General features: G+C 43.9%; 2 protein-coding genes across 2 annotated transcripts in view; both read left to right on the top strand.

Annotated features, from left to right (window-relative positions):
* GSKIP (GSK3B interacting protein) overlaps positions 1 to 1,839 on the top strand; it is a 5,509-nt gene extending 3,670 nt beyond the window's left edge. Inside the window, exon 3 of the mRNA XM_015413850.1 lies at positions 1,133 to 1,839. Within this exon, the coding sequence (XP_015269336.1) occupies positions 1,133 to 1,302 (170 nt within the window). The 3' untranslated portion in view covers positions 1,303 to 1,839. The remainder of the gene's footprint in view (positions 1 to 1,132) is intronic.
* A 7,914-nt stretch (positions 1,840 to 9,753) lies between these two features.
* Positions 9,754 to 18,222, top strand: part of AK7 (adenylate kinase 7) — a 56,342-nt gene continuing 47,873 nt past the window's right edge. The window contains exons 1-2 of the mRNA XM_015413851.1: positions 9,754 to 9,858; positions 14,192 to 14,377. Of these exons, the coding sequence (XP_015269337.1) occupies positions 9,754 to 9,858; positions 14,192 to 14,377 (291 nt within the window). The remainder of the gene's footprint in view (positions 9,859 to 14,191; positions 14,378 to 18,222) is intronic.

Raw genomic sequence — 18,222 nt, 5'->3', positions numbered from 1 at the left:
GTTAGCCGCAGAATGTTTAATAATGCAAATTGTTATAGAACTAATACCGTTCAAGATTTTGAGAACATTTTCTTATGTGTATGAGACACTTAAAAGTGTTGCTCTTTAATAGAAGAGATGCTTGAATTTATTATAGCAGATGGATCGGTCTGCTTTGATCCACATATTCTTATTTCTTTCTCTTCCTGGTTGGAAGTCTGGACTTCTAACAGCTCTTTGACAGGAAGGAGTGGAACTTATGAAACTTTCCCACCATTGATATGCAATAATGAAGAAACCCCTAATATTAAATTTCTGTTTCTCAAGAAGGTGGTTAAAAACAAAAACCCTAAATACTTCTTCGACACTTCTGCTTGCACAAGTGGAAGCATCGGAATGTCATCACAAATAGTCTTTGTGCAAAGTCACCTTTACTATATTCTGTATTGCATTTTTGCTGGTGCAAGGTATATTTCAGCAACCATTCTTCATTATTATGCCTTCCTCCATTTTGAATGATTACTGTTTTGTACAGTTCAGTCTTTGATACAGTCCTTCAAAGGAAGAGCCTTTCAGTGTCAAGGCCCCTGTAATTCTAACTGTTAGGCAGCTGTTAAAACTAATTTGGTATGATGCAGTGCAGCAAGGGGGTTCAAGTAGCTGCATCTGCCAAAACTACCATATCTACACAATTACTGAAAGACTGGCATCCATGATTTAAGGAAATCAAGGTGGCTTGCATCCTTGGTGTTCCACAACTTTATGACTGGTACGTTAAATACCTTCTAAGATAACACACATCCTGGTACCCTGAAGCACAGTATAAAAATTGGTCTTTTTTAACAAGGGGATAATGGTTAACTGGAATTGCTGACTATGTTGCCCCGTGTTTGCTGTCAATATCCTTTGTGCATGCTTAGCGTGGCAATTATCACCAGAATGCTCCATGAGTCATTTTTATGCAGCTACTGTAACTTGGACATCGGGGGGGGGGGGGGGGGCTTCTAGCGCCAGACTGGTTTCTGGGGGTAGAACGTCTAGATTATGCACTGCTTCTCTTTTTAGACATGTATGCAGATAATTTTCCGTACTTGGCATGTGTTATCGTGTTCTGGATTCCTTCTTCAGTTCTGAAAATGCCCCCCCCCCTTTTTTTTGCAGGTGGTTGGTTATGCATTTGACCAGGTGGATGATAATGTCCAAAATTCCTACCATGAGACTGTCTACTCTTTGTTGGACTCTGTTAGCCCAGCGTATAGGGAAGCTTTTGGAAATGCTCTGCTTCAAAGACTAGAAGCCTTGAAGAGGGATGGGCAGTCATGACTGAATCTGCAATCAGACATGGGTTTTTAGCAAAGAGATGCTGCTGCTCAGAGTTCTAAATAAGTTGTAGTGTGACCTGGTGGTAAAGAAAGTAATTTCCATTACTCATATTCGTTGCTTTCAGAATTCCTTGCTTGCTTCAAGACTTGCAATAGCACCAATTTGTACACTGTATTATTCCTATTGTTCTAAGTAGATTTTCCAGTTGCTTATCATAAGGTGGTTATATATACGGTTTCTGGCCTGGATTAATTTTTCTTTGGATTATCTGGAAAATGACTGCCTGTGTTGTATAGTTTTTTGTCTCTTTGTAAAGTGGCATTAACCCCAAGCTTACTTTGAACAATAGTGTAAGTGGGTGGGATTCAGCTCTTCCAGCAACTTTATGCCTGTTTAAGATTTGCACAATAATGTGTGACAGCATTTAGAAACTCTAGCTTTCCTTTATCAAAACCAATAATTAGTTATTTGCTGTAGCTAAATTTCATAAAATGAAGAACTAAGTTTTTTCCGCTCGATTTCTTGTGCCGCTTATGGGCCTAGAAATTGTCATTCACTAGAAAAAGATTACTGTACATTTAAATGAGTAATTTAATATTTACTTATGATCATTCCACAAACATGTTCTGTCTAGTACTTGTTGGTGACTGAACAGCTAGATGCATTATTTGGTGTGTCCTGCAGCATTTAGCAAGCTTCAAATACTAAACAAAGGATGAACTGTTGGCATAATGAATGTATTCATCAACTGAAATGCAAATTAGATAAGCACAGAGATGAGGGATTAAAAGGCTGCATTCTTTATACAGATCATCCTGCCTTGCTTTGGTAAAGTATTCACGTAGTATGAAAATATGCTATTTAAAATTGCTTTATTGACATGGTGCACACTATATCTAAAAGTATTTTTGATTCCTTATTTGTTATACTACAGTATTTCAGTAATTACTCCTTTTCCTCCAGCCACAGTAACTGTACTGTATCTTCTTCTTGCCAACATACAATGTTTATATTAGTGCATTGTACTGGTTCAGTACCAAAGGCTAAAATTAGTATTGAATTATGATAAAATAGATGTCTTAAGTACAAAATTCTTTAACTTGTGGTGTGGCTTTAACTTTTCAATGTGTTGTGCTTGGAGGAGGGACTAGTTATAAAACAAAACTATCTATTCTCAGCAGATTAAGTGTGCAATGGTACACTTAGATAATGCTCATGCTTTTCTTATTTCTCAAAATGATGAGCTTACAACGGCTCTAAATCCTTGATACTTGTTGCACTTTTTAACTCCACTTGAGTGGTGCCGTCCTAGCCAAGCTGAGAATCTGGCCCAGTGACTGAAGAACCTCTCAGCTTAGCTGAAATGTTTATTATAACTTTGTATTAGTTACGCTGTAATTATAAGGACCTACAGTAGAACCTTATATTTTGAAGCCAGTGAATGTTTTCTTACGTCTTTAAAAGGTGAAATGTTTCACACTTCCCTTTATTCCTGTAGCTAATGTATTTTTGTTAAAAGTTCATTATGTTCTAATTAAATTGGGCAGATGCTGACTTGCACTCTGACTTGTAGCATGTGCGTTAGACCTCCATGAGGAAAATGTACTTTGCCCAGTTTGCTGTCAGTACTACCTTGGTGAATAATGCACCCATGTTTGTAGAAAGTATAGTTGAATAAAGAAACAGAAACTGTTTAAGTCTGCATTTTCTTTGTGTAAAAGGAACTCTGAATTGCCACACATGAAGGTTCCAAGATTTCTGCACTGGATGCCAAGTTTTGCTACGTGAACAAAATTGGGCAGAAATTTATTGCAGTCACAAACAATATATTGAAATGTCCTAACTGTAATATCCTATTTTCCTGTGCATTTTAAAGCTGTCAAAAATGCCTTAATATGATATCTACTGACCATGCTTGTCAGGCTTTATAAGACATTTATACCCTACACTTTCCTCTTCATGGGGGGTCCAAGGCAGTTTACAAAAATAGCATCAAATAGAAAATTAACAAAATACCATGTTACGATAGTAGGAGAACAAGCAACACCATACATGCTCCAACAGTCTACGATATATCTTACCTGTTGCCTTAATTAAAAAAAAAAAACATTTAAGGAACTCTGCTTTTTGTAAGAGCTCCTGATTTCCTTTGGAAGGCCATTCCAAAGAAAGGTTGCTACCGCCAATGGTCTGCCTCATTGTTGGGGGAAATTATCTATGTGGCAGGGGAGACCGGAGGGGTACCAGGGATTGTACACCTGTTTATACTAAGGTCCAGTACAGTAGGAAGACTCCAGCAAGCAATTCAGAACTAAGAAAATAGAGGTGATAATAGTGAATAGAAGGGTCAGTTATGGGGTTATACAACGTGTCCAGATGTGCAGGGGACCATGGAGATAAGATTATGGCCCAAACATAGTTTGGGGGTGAACTGCCAGTTGGTATCCAGAGCAGACACACAATCTGAGGCCATGTGCCTTGATGGATATAGACACTGGAAAACAATGCAGACCAATGGGAGACCTCGAGGGGCTTGCCCCAGGTGAAGACAAAAGATTACCTGGACCAATGAGGGGTCCCAGGGGGTGTGGCACCAGGAGGGGCAGAACCTAAGTGTGACCAATGAGGTCTCAGAGGGGCAAAGTCTGGATTCACAGTAGCGATTATATGATTAGCCAGGTATTGGATGGCTGTACTGGAACTGATTGAATGGGTTTGATGACCAGTGACAGTCCTGCCACAGCAGATTGAATAGGTTCCCGAGTTTAGACAAAAGGTGGGAGATGGGTCCCAAATTAGCATCAGCAAGGATCACTAAACATTTGAATGTATGATTAGTTTATCTTGGTATCCTGAGGGAAGGAGCAGGAAGCACAGTTGTGAAGACAAAGGATTTTCACATAGGTTTTACACTAAAGGGCTACAATTGGGCAAGAAAAATCTTGCCCTTCTGAAAGGAACTGTGGGAAGAACACAGTTGTGCAGGTTCATACAAGGAGAGGATTTCCAAGTATGTAGGTCCTAAGATGAGGAGGCCTTAACGTATAAGAATCAGCACCTTAAATTGAACTCTGAAACCAGAGGAAGCCAATTAAGATGTTTAAGATTTAAATTGTACATTGAATCAATTAAGCTCAGTCAAAAGTTGAGCTGTAACAGTTTGCACTAATTACACTTTGAGGGCAGCTATGTAGAATGCATGGTAGTAGTCAAGTTTTGAAGATATAATAGTGTGAACTGGCATAACTAGATTAGCTGAGGCCAGAAGAAAATATAATATCTATATGTCAAATATAACTGTAAAGAAGCTTTTTTTTGCTACCATGCTAACCTGTTTCTCTGGCACCACCGCCAGATCATTATGCATCCTGGACTCTCATCCCTGCCCACTATGTCAAGGTCCATCCAAAGTACATACCAAAGTCTCTTCCAGAATATCCACCAGCCACTATTGTCTCTACAGTTCTAGGTTTTTTTCTCAGCCACTTGACTCTACTATCCAGGCACCAGCTCAGAACAGAAATGGCTACTTCTGGAGACCTGACTGTATAAAAAGGAGAAATGCATGTCATCTGTATACTGATAATATGGGTCCCCTAAATTCAGAAAATCTCATTTAGCATCTGAATGTATTTATGAAGAAGCACTGGAAATTAACACCAATGTTGTGAATCAGCAGACCTCACGTTGATAATGACCCCCTGGGAACAGTCTGAAAAAACACTTAAGTACTGACTCATTGTACATCCTATACTGTACTTGCTAACTGCATCAACAAGATGTATTTTTATTGTATTCACTGACTGTATTTATATAGTCCATAGAAAGAGACATTTAATAAGTGTATGTATGCAGTGTATGCTAATCAAGTCCATATGAGGAGACATCTCATGAGCAATGCACTCGGATTATTGAAATCCGAAAAAGCATAATACGGTAGGTATTATACAGAGTGTGGATGCAACGAGGAAAATGGTATTAAATCAATAGAGAACAATGAAGCAACACAGTAATAGGTACAGCAAACTGATAGTACATCTTATACGCAGTGATATAATACACAGCCCAATTTCCTTCATAAAGGGCCATCCTGAATTATTCTGTTACAGTACTCTGAATGATTCTGTTATACTTTATAGTATAGCCCCATTACTTTTACTCCAAAACTCTCATGAACAACTCCCGTTTTATGTAGTACTAGGCGGAAGGTCCATTGCGGGAAGAGAGGCAATGGGACCTAGAGAGAGGCCGCCGGAGGGACCCCCACACGCACTGGCAAAGGAGAGCATGGTGGCCAGGCTTGCGGCTCCCCCCTACCGCACGCTGGAGGCGGTGGGGCAAGCCAGCCGGCCTCGTCCCTCCACAGGCAGCGGCTGGCAAAGATGGCAGGCCTCACCCGTTCACAGCACTGCATGCCGCTGGCGGCGGGCCAAGCCAGGCAGGCTGGCTCCTTCCCCGCCCTCCCACCCACTTGAGGGCCCGGCATGCCAAGATAGCGGGCCTCTCCCCTCTCCCCACCGGCCGGCCGAATGAGCGGTGCACGTAGCAGCTAGCCTCGTCCCTCCCCCCCACCGCCCCAGCCAATGGCACGCCAGTTGCCCCGAGTGGCAGCCGATGGGCCAATGGCTGAGGGAGCGCATTTCCTCTCACCACCCCAAATCCCTTTTATAATAAGGAGAGATGTGGAATGATAGGAGCACGGGAGAGCCCTTCTGACCACCTCAGGCTGACCATTCCACAAGGCAGTCACAAGAGAGGACTTTTAGTTGAGGCAGCCAGCCTGTCCTCCTTTCATTAGCCTCCCATCAGTGTCCTGGATTTTGAACAGCCACCTGGGATCTACCCTACAATCTCCATCTTTGCTACTGAGTTATTGATTAGATCCGCCCAGTATTTTATAATTTTATAATTATTGTATTATTTTAATGTATTGTTTTTAAATGATTTTCATTGTTATTAGTATATTGTATGAGCACTGATTGAAACACCCCCCCAAGCCTGCTTGCAGGGAGGGCAGGATACAAGCCCAATAAAATAAACAAAAATAAAATAAATCCCAGTGCCCAACGCCTGAAGAGGCGGCAGTAGCCAGCCCCGCACGACACTCATCTCTCTCCTGGCTCTGTGCGGCTGTTCTTGCTTTCCAGGGGCTCCCTCTTGTCCTTGGCCTGCAAGCGAGCCCAAACAAGAGGAGCCGAGGCAGGGGCAACCCTCCTCGTCATTGCTTCCATCTGCAGTAGGCCTTCAGTAGCTGGAAGGCTCATTGGCTGCCAAAGCGCAGACCCCCATCCCCTAGAACCAGACAGGGTTGGCCTCTCCATGCTCTTCTGGGCAGCCCTAGCTGGCTTCTTGACCAGCTTTTGTAGGATGGTGTGGGGAGGAAAGAGGGAGAAAGAGGGAAGGGCCTAAGTTGCAAACTGAGGAGACAGAGTGAAAAGGAAGGGGGGGTAAGTTAATCAAAACACCAGGGGTTCAGAAGGCGAGAATAAGGTTAAAAATGTTGCAGGATGTGAAAGGGCGAGGCGGATTTGGAGTCCCAAACTGGCTTCTATATTACAGAGCTGCGGCACTAGTTTGGATTAGAGAGTGGGTTACTCTTGAAGATACAAGATTGTTACAAATTGAAGGACATGATTTATTACTTGGATGGAATGCATTTTTATGGTATGAGAAAGCAAATTCCCAAAAGTATTTTAAACAACATTGGTTGAGAGCCTCTTTACTTAAAGTTTGGGACGGAATTCATAAAAAAAATTATACTAAAAGATCGAGACTAATAACACCATTAGAGGCCTTTACGCTGCCGAATGTTTATACAGGAGAAGAAAAGTTGAGGTATCAGGACATTTTGGACAGTAAGGACAATCTTAAGCTACCAGAACATCTGTCCTGGTGGCAAAAAGTACAGCTGGAATCAATATATTTGAAGGACAAAAAAGTGGGATTTAATGGTAAGATAACTGAACTGGAAAATGTTATGTTAACAGCAGATAGTAAAATGATAAAGAAAATATATAAAATTTTGTTGGATGATACAATGGTAGAGGAAATTGTGAAGAATAATATGATTGCATGGGCTCAGAATTTAGGGCATACTATAAATCTTGAAGACTGGGGCCAGATTTGGGAGAAAAATATTAAAATGACTAATGCTATAACATATAAAGAAAATATGTACAAGATGTTTTATAGATGGTATGTTAGGCCTGATAGACTGGCTAAGCAAAAGGTTAACTGTTCTGATAAATGTTGGAAATGTAAGAGTAAAAGGGGTACATTTTACCATATGTGGTGGCTATGTGATGTTACTAAAAAGTTTTGGAAATGGGTCCATAGTTTGATGGAGAAGATACTAAGAGCAAAGATTCCATTTACTCCAGAGGTCTTGCTGTTGAATATATTTCCAAAGGATTATATGACGACAGCTGCAAGAATCTTATATGCCAAATATTGGAAAACCATGGTGATACCAACGAAACAGGAGTTTGTGAATAAACTTTTTGAAACAGCAGAAAATGATAAACTGACTCTAGAAATTAGATTAAGTAAAGAGTGGACATTTCAAAAAACATGGAAAAAGTTTTATGATTGCTATAATGCAAATGTAATAGAAGACTAGGCAAGGACAGCGCAATGGACTTGAGAACACAAGATAGAAGAATGGAAAGTATTTGATATAGAGTTTTTATTAATTAAGTAATTGCATATAAGCATATAATGTAACTGCACTCTTGGTATATATGTTATGTGTAGTAGAGTGTCTGTTTGTAGTGTGTAGATTTGTTTGTTGTAGATAAAAAAAATTAATAAAAGTGTACCTATGGGTACTTTAAAAAAAAACAACAACACCAGGGGTTCCCGCTGTGGATGCACCTGGCCAAGAGTGCCAAGGCACTGGGCCTTTGATGCAATAGGGATGCCAGTCTCCAGGTGAGGCCTGGGGATCCCCCAGAATTACAGCTCATCTCCAGACTGCAGAGATCAGTTCCCCTGGAGAAAACAGATGCTTGAGAGTAGAGGTGTCAAACTCGTTTGTTATGAAGGCCAGATCTGACATAAAAGTTACTTTGTTGGGCTAGGCCAGGTCTGCCATAAAATGAAGTGCCAGGTACCGGAGATATAAACTTTATAAATGGCACAGGCAAACCCACTTAATGATATTATTTTTTTACTCAAAATACAAACAGAAGCAATTGATTCCTAGGAGTGAAAGCAATTGATTTACTGGGGAATCCACAAAAGCCCCAGTCAGTACATGTAGTTAATCCTCTGCAAGACTAGGTTTTTCCCAAGGGATACCACCCCCACTCCCTAGCCATTTCCTTTCATTTCTTGACAGCTTCGACCACACACACCTCACTGTGCCAACTGCCCCCTCCCCCCGCATGTTTGACACCACTGCTTTAGAGGGTGGACTCTATGGCATTATACCCCACTGAGGTCCCTGTCTTCCCCAGGCTCCATCCCCAAATCTCCAGGAGTTTCCCAGGGACCCTACCCCCCATCCCTTGCTGGTGGCCGGGGGGGGGGACCTGGCACCCCTAGGTGGAAAAGAGCCTGGGGAAGCAGGAGCTATCTACGGCTTTGCAGAGGAGCAGGTGATGGAAGAGTGCTGCGACTTTGAGCCTCTGGCCTACTCTTGGAGGACGAGATGGGGGGGCCCAGAATATTTGCTTTTCCCATCAGCCCCACAGTTTGGCAACTCCTGCCGCTTTCCTTGCCTCATCTATGCGGCCGGCGTTTCCAAACGTTATTCACCGGCCTGCTGATGAGTTGGTGTCCTCACTTCACGGTGGCAGCTTCTTCCTTTCTCTCTGCGAGATCTACTTCTGGCTAATGAGACTGATTGGGCATCCTTCCCTTTCCCTTCCCGACCCAGAACCTGAATCTGAAGAATCGCACATGCACATGAAAGCTTATATTAAACTTGTTGGTCTGAAGACACCTTTGGATATTTATCTGCTAATCGGACATATTTATTGCTTTTATAGCCGTTGACCTTACAACCTTTAGCTTGTTATTTTGGACTTTGCATATCTTAAACATTCATGTTACATGTTCATTTCCCTGTCTATACGTTTGAACCTTACACACCATTCCAGTGTATTTGGAAAAGTGTGCCTTGCACACGAACGCTCATACCTGGAATAAATCTTTGTTGGTCTTAAAGGTCTCACTGGACTCTAAATCTGGTCTTCTCCTCCTAATAGTTATTTGCATTGACCCCGCCTACGCCTACGAAAGCCACGCCCCCGAAGCCTAGCGCGTACGTTCCTCCATTCCCTGGGCTGAGCGTTAGCCGCGCTGGCTCCGCATACGCGCCCCGCCCCGAGGCTTGGCTCGCCTGCCTTTCATTTCTTTGGCAGCCCGTCCTTCCTTCCCTCCCTCCCCGGGCTCCGGAGCGTGCTTTGGTTGCTTAGTAACGGCTCGGCTTCCCTGTAAACTGCAGCCATGTCGGAGGAAGAAGAGGCGATCGTTGAGGCTGAAGAGATCATCCGGTGCCAGAGGATCTTTGTGAACCATTTGGACTCTTACAGCGGCCGCAACATCGGGAAAGTGAGAGGGAGGGATGGGGAGGGATGGGAGAACCACCGTGGGCTGGATCGTGGTTAGAGCTGAGGGACGGAGACCTGAGTTCAAATTCCCAACCAACTCACTGGGTGACTTTGGTATAATTGTTCTCTTTCTGCCTCACCTACCTCACAGGGTTGGTGTTGTGGAGATAAGGTGGAGGAAGGGAGAACTGTATTTTCTCTCCCCAAGCTCATTGGAGAAAGGGGTGGGTTAAACACTATGCAATGAATTAAATATTTGCGTACTTTATTTTATACCTCACTTTTCTCCCCAGTGGGGACCCAGAATGGCTTACTATATTCTTCCTTTCTCTGTCCTGAAAACAACCATGAGAGGTAGGTTAGGCTGAAAGAGGTTGACTAGTCCAAGGTCACTCGGGGCGTTTCCATGACCGAGCGAGGAGTCAGACCTGGGTCTCCCATCCTAGTCTGATGCACAAGTGCTCCACCATACTGGCTCTCAGCTTGTGTGCACATATGCTACCTCACAGGGTTGCTCTGGACGTGAAACGGAAGAGAGAAGGACTGTGAATGCTGCTCTGTGTTCCTTGGAGAAAAGATGAAATATTTTCCTAAGGGGTGGTTTAAACATGCAGTCTCCACCAGTTTGGTGTAGTGGTTATGAGTGGGGGACTCTAATCTGGAGAAACCACATGAAGCCAGCTGGGTGACCTTGGGTCAGTCACAATCCTCTCAGAACTGTTCTCTCCGAGCTCTCTCAGTCCTACCTGCCTCACAGTCTGTTGTGAGGAGAGGAAGGGAAGGAGACTATAAGCTGCTCTGAGACTCTTGAGTGAAGGGTGGGGTATAACTCCAACTCTTCTTCACTGGAATTCTAGATTGCTTCCCAGTTTCCACTATACCTATGTTCTCTTGATGGATTCCTTTACCATCATCAGCTGCATGGTGGTTCCATGCACTGTACTATAGTGCTGTATTCCTATAGAAATCCAGTAATGCCCATCCCACTAGGTGCTATCCTACTAACAATTTTATTTGGAAGTACGTCCTGGTCAAACATCCCACTTTTCCCTGCAATTTGTTCCTTTAAATATATATATACCTCTTCTTTTATTTCCCATCAGTGTTTGTTCCTCCATACACAATTAATTCCATGACACTCCTTAAATTAGTTACTTTACGGAGGGGGGGGTAGAGCTATTCTCTTTGCAGCCAAAGTGATCTCCCGTTTTTTGGAAATATTTTCATTAACGTAGTTTTGTAATTACACAATTATAATAAAAATACAATTTAAAAAATGAACAAGTGATTGCTTTTTCTGCAAAGAGGCACAGCTATAATTTAAGCTTTGGGTTGGAGAGAGACAAAATGAAGGAAGAAAGTTGCAAAGTAAGTATGAGGGCTGTCATATAGAGGATGGCTGTCATATAGAGGATGTTGCCCCAGAAGGTAGGACCAGAACCAACGGGTTGAAATTAAATCAGAAGAGTTTTTGGCTAAACATTAGGAAGAACTTCCTAACAGTTAGAACAGTCAGTGGAACAGGCTTCCTCAGGAGGTGGTGGAATATCCTTCTTTGGAAGTTTTCAAACAGAAGCTAGATGGCCATCTGACAGCAATGCTGATTCTGTGAACTTAGGCAGGTCATGAGAAGGAGGGGCAGGAAGGGTTGCCTCAGTGCTTAGTTCTTGTGGCTCTTTCTTACACGCCCAGGGAAATGCTGATTACCACTTTGGGGTCAGGAAGCAATTTTTCTCTGGGCCAGTTTGGCCAGGGATCCTGGAGGTTTTTTGTCATCTTCTGGGTGTGAAATAGGGGTCACTGCGGGTATGGAGGGGGAGTTATTTGTGAATTTCCTGCATTGTGCAGGGGGTTGGACTAGATGACCCTGGAGGTCCTTTCCAACTCTATGATTCTATGATTCTACAATCTAAGCATAGAACTGTTTTAAAACCACAGAAAGCAGAAGGAAAAAAGACAGTAATTCTGGGAAGACTTAATTACACTTTGTTTCACTAGTGCAGTCGTACACTGCAGTGAAAATGTGCACAAATCAGATCTGATTAAAAAAAATGAATGAAGTAAACTGACTATCATCTGCATTTGCCAAAAAAATTGAGTGAATTATGTCCACTCCAGACTTAAATAACCTGTGTGCAAGCAGCCCTCAAGGTCAGAGTAAAGGTGAAGAAATGGAATCAAAGGCAAAGATCGAGAAGGGGCTGGACAGATGTGAACAATGCAATCCTCAGCAGAGTTACACCCTTCTAAGTCCGTTAAAGTCCATAGATGTGGTGGTGGAAAGTGCTGTGAAGTCTCGGCCAACGTACGGTGTCTCTAGAAGGTTTTCAAGGCAAGAGGTGTTCAGAAGTGGTTTGCCATTGCCTGCCTCTGTGTTGTGACCCTGGGCTTCCATGGTGATTTCCCACCCAAATACTAACCTGGGGCGACCCTGCTTATCTTCCAAGAGCTGTTTTGATCAGGCTACTCTGAGCTACCCAGGTGAAGCAATGGATATAGAAGGGTGTAACTCAGCTTAGAAATGCACTGGAAGACTATCTTCCCCCTGGCTAGCCGGCCGCTTCAGTATGTTGAGCTGTTATTCATCCCCACAGGTGAGAAATGAGAAAGATGATACTGAAGCAGGTAACTGGTTATCAATGACTATATCAATGTGAACTGGGTTCCCTTTCATTATCCGATTGGTCGCTTTCTTGTCAATGTTTAGTACTTGTCCTCCTGTATTGTTGGAGCATCTCTGGAAGAAGTAGCAGAGGAAGAGGAAATCAACAGTAGTGTCCAGATCACTCAAAGCGATGGTACCACTTTACTCTGCTCTGGTTAGACCTCACCTGGAGTATTGTGTTCAGTTTTGGGCACCACAATTTATGAGCTGGAACATGTCCAGAGGAGGGCAACGAAGATGGTGAGGGGTCTGGAGACCAAGTCTTATGAGGAAAGGTTGAAGGAGCTGGGTATGTTTAGCCTGGAGAGGAGACGACTGAGAGACAATATGATAACCATCTTCAAATACTTGAAGGACTTTCATATAGAGGATACAGAGTTGTTTTCTGTTGCCCCAGAAGGTTGGACCAGAACCAATGGGTTGAAATTAAATCAGAAGAGTTTTCAGCTAAACATTAGGAAGAACTTTCTGACAGAGTGGTTCCAGCTTCCTCAAGAGATGGTGGGCTCTCCTTCTTTGGAAGTTTTCAAACAGAAGCTAGATGGCCATCTGACAGCAATGCTGATTCTGTGAACTTAGGCAGGTCATGAGAAGGAGGGGCAGGAAGGGTTGCCTCAGTGCTTAGTTCTTGTGGCTCTTTCTTACACGCCCAGGGAAATGCTGATTACCACTTTGGGGTCAGGAAGCAATTTTTCTCTGGGCCAGTTTGGCCAGGGATCCTGGAGGTTTTTTGTCATCTTCTGGGTGTGAAATAGGGGTCACTGTGGGTATGGAGGGGGAGTTATTTGTGAATTTCCTGCATTGTGCAGGGGGTTGGACTAGATGACCCTGGAGGTCCTTTCCAACTCTATGATTCTATGATTCTACAATCTAAGCATAGAACTGTTTTAAAACCACAGAAAGCAGAAGGAAAAAAGACAGTAATTCTGGGAAGACTTAATTACACTTTGTTTCACTAGTGCAGTCGTACACTGCAGTGAAAATGTGCACAAATCAGATCTGATTAAAAAAAATGAATGAAGTAAACTGACTATCATCTGCATTTGCCAAAAAAATTGAGTGAATTATGTCCACTCCAGACTTAAATAACCTGTGTGCAAGCAGCCCTCAAGGTCAGAGTAAAGGTGAAGAAATGGAATCAAAGGCAAAGATCGAGAAGGGGCTGGACAGATGTGAACAATGCAATCCTCAGCAGAGTTACACCCTTCTAAGTCCGTTAAAGTCCATAGATGTGGTGGTGGAAAGTGCTGTGAAGTCTCGGCCAACGTACGGTGTCCCTAGAAGGTTTTCAAGGCAAGAGATGTTCAGAAGTGGTTTGCCATTGCCTGCCTCTGTGTTGTGACCCGGGGCTTCCTTGGTGATCTCCCACCCAAATACTAACCAGCGGCGACCCTGCTTAACTTCCAAGAGCTGACAAGATCAGGCTACTCTGAGCTATCCAGATGAAGCAATGGATACAGAAGGGTGTAACTCTGCTGAGAAATGCGCTTGGAAGACTATCTTCCCCCTGGCTAGCAGGCCGCTTCAGTATGTTGAGCTGTTATTCATCCCCACAGGTGAGAAATGAGAAAGATGATACTGAAGCAGGTAACTGGTTATCAATGACTATATCAATGTGAACTGGGTTCCCTTTCATTATCCGATTGGTCGCTTTCTTGTCAATGTTTAGTACTTGTCCTCCTGTATTGTTGGAGCATCTCTGGAAGAAGTAGCAGAGGAAGAGGAAGAAGAAGATGAAGCTAGATCAGCTGTTGAACTTTCACCTGCTAAACCAAAGGAAGGAATATACCAAATAGTGGGAACTGTTTCTCAGGCAGAGAGTGGGAAGCCAGATTTTGCTCAGGAAATATATACTGTAAGTATAAAACCAGTTAAATTTATTAAAATGCCAAATGAATTTAGCCCCACCTACCTCACAGGGTGTCTGTTGTGGGGTGGGGAAGGGAAAGGAGTTTGTAAGCTGCTCTGAGACTCCGAGTGAAGGGCAGGGTATAAATCCAATGTCTTTCTCTTCTTCTATATGGAGAGTTAGTAGGGCAGATTTTGAATATATACAAATATACCACTGTGCTTAGGGTAGCGATGGTTTTGATATACCTTCTGGTCTGAGGAAAGCTGGCTATGTAGGTTTTCAGAACAGTGGACTTGAATCAGGAAGATCTGCGTGTGCAAAGCATTCATTGGCTTCTTCATGTGATGTCATAAATCCATCTCCTCTCCTTCCCCAGGGCAGGGTATAAATCCGATGTCTTCGTCTTCTTCTATATGGAGAGTTAGTAGGGCAGATTTTGAATATATACAAATATACCACTGTGCTTATGGTAGCGATAGTTTTGATATACCTTCTGGTCTGAGGAAAGCTGGCTATGTAGGTTTTCAGAACAGTGGACTTGAATCAGGAAGATCTGCGTGTGCAAAGCATTCATTGGCTTCTTCATGTGATGTCATAAATCCATCTCCTCCCCTTCCCCACTTAGTTCTCAGCAGTTACAACTTAAACAAAAAATAAATAAAGTACAAAGATGGGGTGTGGGAGATGGAATATCATGATTGCCACAAGGGTCAGACAGTCAGAATTCTGCATCACTAGATGTGTGTGTGAGAGAGGTTTCTTCATAATCATCACAAGGGCCAGCCAATTAATACTCTGCACAGCCACCTTCTCCCGGAAACTGGAAGAACTAGTTTTTCACTAGGCTCAGTTCAGTTCGGAAGTTTATACATCTGTTTGAAAGATGCAAGGGCAGATCAGCATCAGGTACTGTTGAAGTTCTGTCCCTCTGTTTTCATCCTTATGGTGAGTGAAGGCTGTTCTGATACAGAAATTAACTTTGTTAGAAAACGTCATGGGCAATTAGGCCCTTAAAACCTAAAATGGGTCTGCAGCCTATAGCTCCAGAGTCAAATGCGGCTTAGCATGGAACCAAATATGGCTCTTTACTAGAAAAAAATCATTAGGTTACGGTATACTGGAGGGGTAGGTGGGATGCTAGAGTAACCAGTTTGCATGGTGAAGGACAGGCAAAGATTGTTGTGGGACGAAAGGGCGTCTTCAAGATGGTTTACATAAAGGGAAATGATAGAGATGAACAGTTGCCAGTATTCCAAGCATGAGTCATGCACAGATTTATGCCAGTGTACTAAACAATCACGCTCCTATTAATTATTTATTGTGAGGCTTTGGGCTCCGCTTCCCAGTAAAGGACCTGCAAAGAGTATTGTTTGAACTGCAGGCACTTTATGGATTACTAATCAACATGCCAATTGTCAGTAATCTTCAATGGAAGGCTTTCAGTACTGCAAAGGGTCTTTCTTATACTGGCCTTTGTTAATTTCTTGCTGAGAACTTAAGTATTGGTTTGGCTGTTTAATTGTAAAAGGTTGCTGTCCTCCGACCTGAAATGTTGTTTGTTTGCGCAGCCCTTTCTTTGGTCCGCTACTTAGCAGACGGTGCTTACTTTAATTTCTTGTTATGTGTGCCAGGGATTAATGAGATGCTCTTTTTAATATGCGCCCTAGTCAAGCTCGAGAAGCTAAAGCAGTTTTTGTGTATGTCTCTGAGGAGCAAGCTATGAAACAAGAAGCAGCCCCGTCTGTTAGAGTGAATCTTGGATATGGAAGAGCTCTGTCAAAACACAATTTCAGCCGTCGCCATGCTGAGTTGTCCTTTAGATCTTCCTCTGTAAAGTGACAGTAGCACTTGCAGGTTTATAAGAATGAGAGCTGAGATAATGACTTCAAAGCACTTGGTACTTTTCAGGATCTTTTGAAATGGGGATGGTTAGAGGTGTCCAAGGACCAGCGTGGCGTAGTGCTTAGTGCACTGGACTAGGATCTGGGAGAACCAGGTTTGAATCCCCACACTGCCATGGCAGCTTGCTGGGTGACTTTGGGCCAGACACATACTCTCAGCCTGACCCACCTTGCGGGGTGGTTGTGAGGATAAAATGGAGCAGAGGAGAGCAAATTAAGTGGGGTTTAAATTAAAGGTAAAGGTAAAGGTTCCCTTGCTCGAAAGCCAGTCGAATCCGACTCTAGGGCTGCGGTGCTCATCTCTGTTTCAAAGCCGAAGAGCCAGCACTGTCTGAAGATGTTTCCATGGTCATGTGGCCGGCATGACTAAACACCAAGGCACATGGAACGCTGGTACCTTCCCACCAAAGTGGTACCTATTTATCTACTTGCAATTTCTTGCTTTCGAACTGCTAGGTTGGCAGGAGCTGGAACTAGAGACGGGAGCTCACTCCATCGTGCGGCACCTGGGTCTTGAACTGCTGAACTACCGACCTTCCACAGCCTGCAGTTCAGCGTCTTAACCACTTGAGCCACCGCAGCTCTAAATTAAAGGGTTTACATTAAATTAAATAAATATAAAAGATACACACACACACACATGGGTCATTTGGGGACCGGAACGAGCCGGAGCAGCACTCCAGTAGCCCAGGAGCAGGCACAAATGGCAGTGGCAGCAAGCCCTGCCCCCAGCGGGCTTGCGGAGGAAGTGAAAAGAGAAGGTGTTTAAAGTTTAAACTCCTCCTCTCTAGAGTCACACTGCAGCAGCAGCACGAGCTTCTGTTTATTTATTTATTTATTTATTTATCATTCGATTTCTAGGCCGCCCTCCCCATGGGCGGGCTCAGGGCAGCTAACGTCTGGGCACGCATGCCAAATACATAAAAACAAGATAAAACACACACAAATTACAATATTTACAAAATAAAGTGCTTCAAGATGGTCGCAGGTGATAGTCTTCCATTTAAACATGGTATCCAGAGGATATTCAGTCAGATCTCAACTCAGTGGTATCCACACGCCATAGTGCTGCAGTTCGATCATCACAGGGCCACTCCCATACCCCACTGTTTCAAAACTCGTTGTTGGTGGTGGTTGTGACGGCTCCTAGCTCCTACTCAAAAGCCTGGCGGAAGAGCTCCGTCTTGCAGGCCCTGAGGAACTGTGCTAGGTTCTGCAAGGCCCTGATCTCCTCCAGGAGCTCATTCCACCAGGTAGGAGCTGCCACCGAGAAGGCCTTGGCCCTAGTAACCGCAAGCCTGGCTTCCTTCAGGCCTGGGGTCACCAGCAGATGTTGCATCCCTGACCGTAGTGCCCTTTGGGGTATATATGGGGAAAGGCGAACCCTCAGGTATGTCGGACCCGGGCTGTATAGGGCTTTAAAGGTAAGAACCAGCACTTTGAAGCGAATCCGGTACGCTATTGGCAGCCAGTGCAGCGCTTTCAGCACAGGATGGATGTGCTCCCGCCTAGCAAGACACATCAGAAGCCTGGCTGCAGCATTCTGTGCTCCCACTTGGGGAGGCCCATCAACAGCCGGGCCACCGCATTCTGCACCAGCTGCAGCTTCCGGATTTGCCACAAAGGCAGCCCCACGTAGAGAGTGTTACAGTAGTCTAGCCTCGAGGTGACTGTCGCATGGATCACTGTGGCCAGGTCATTGCGGTCGAGGAAAGGAACCAACTGCCGAGCCAGCCTAAGAGGGTAAAAAGCTGACCTGGCAATGGCTGCCACCTGGGCCTCCATAGTTAGAGAGGAGTCCAGGAGCACTCCCAAACTCCTAACCCCTGGCGCTGGCACCAACAGCGCCCCATCAAAGGTTGGGAGAGGGATTCCCAACCCCAGACCAGCGCGACTCAGGCCCAGGACCTCTGTCTTCACCAGGTTTAGCTTCAGCTGGCTCAACCT

The sequence above is a fragment of the Gekko japonicus genome, unplaced genomic scaffold (assembly GCF_001447785.1).
Source record: "Gekko japonicus isolate JY-2015 unplaced genomic scaffold, Gekko_japonicus_V1.1 scaffold1041, whole genome shotgun sequence".
Taxonomy (NCBI): domain Eukaryota; kingdom Metazoa; phylum Chordata; class Lepidosauria; order Squamata; family Gekkonidae; genus Gekko; species Gekko japonicus.
This window is presented reverse-complemented; position numbering and strand designations above follow the sequence as displayed.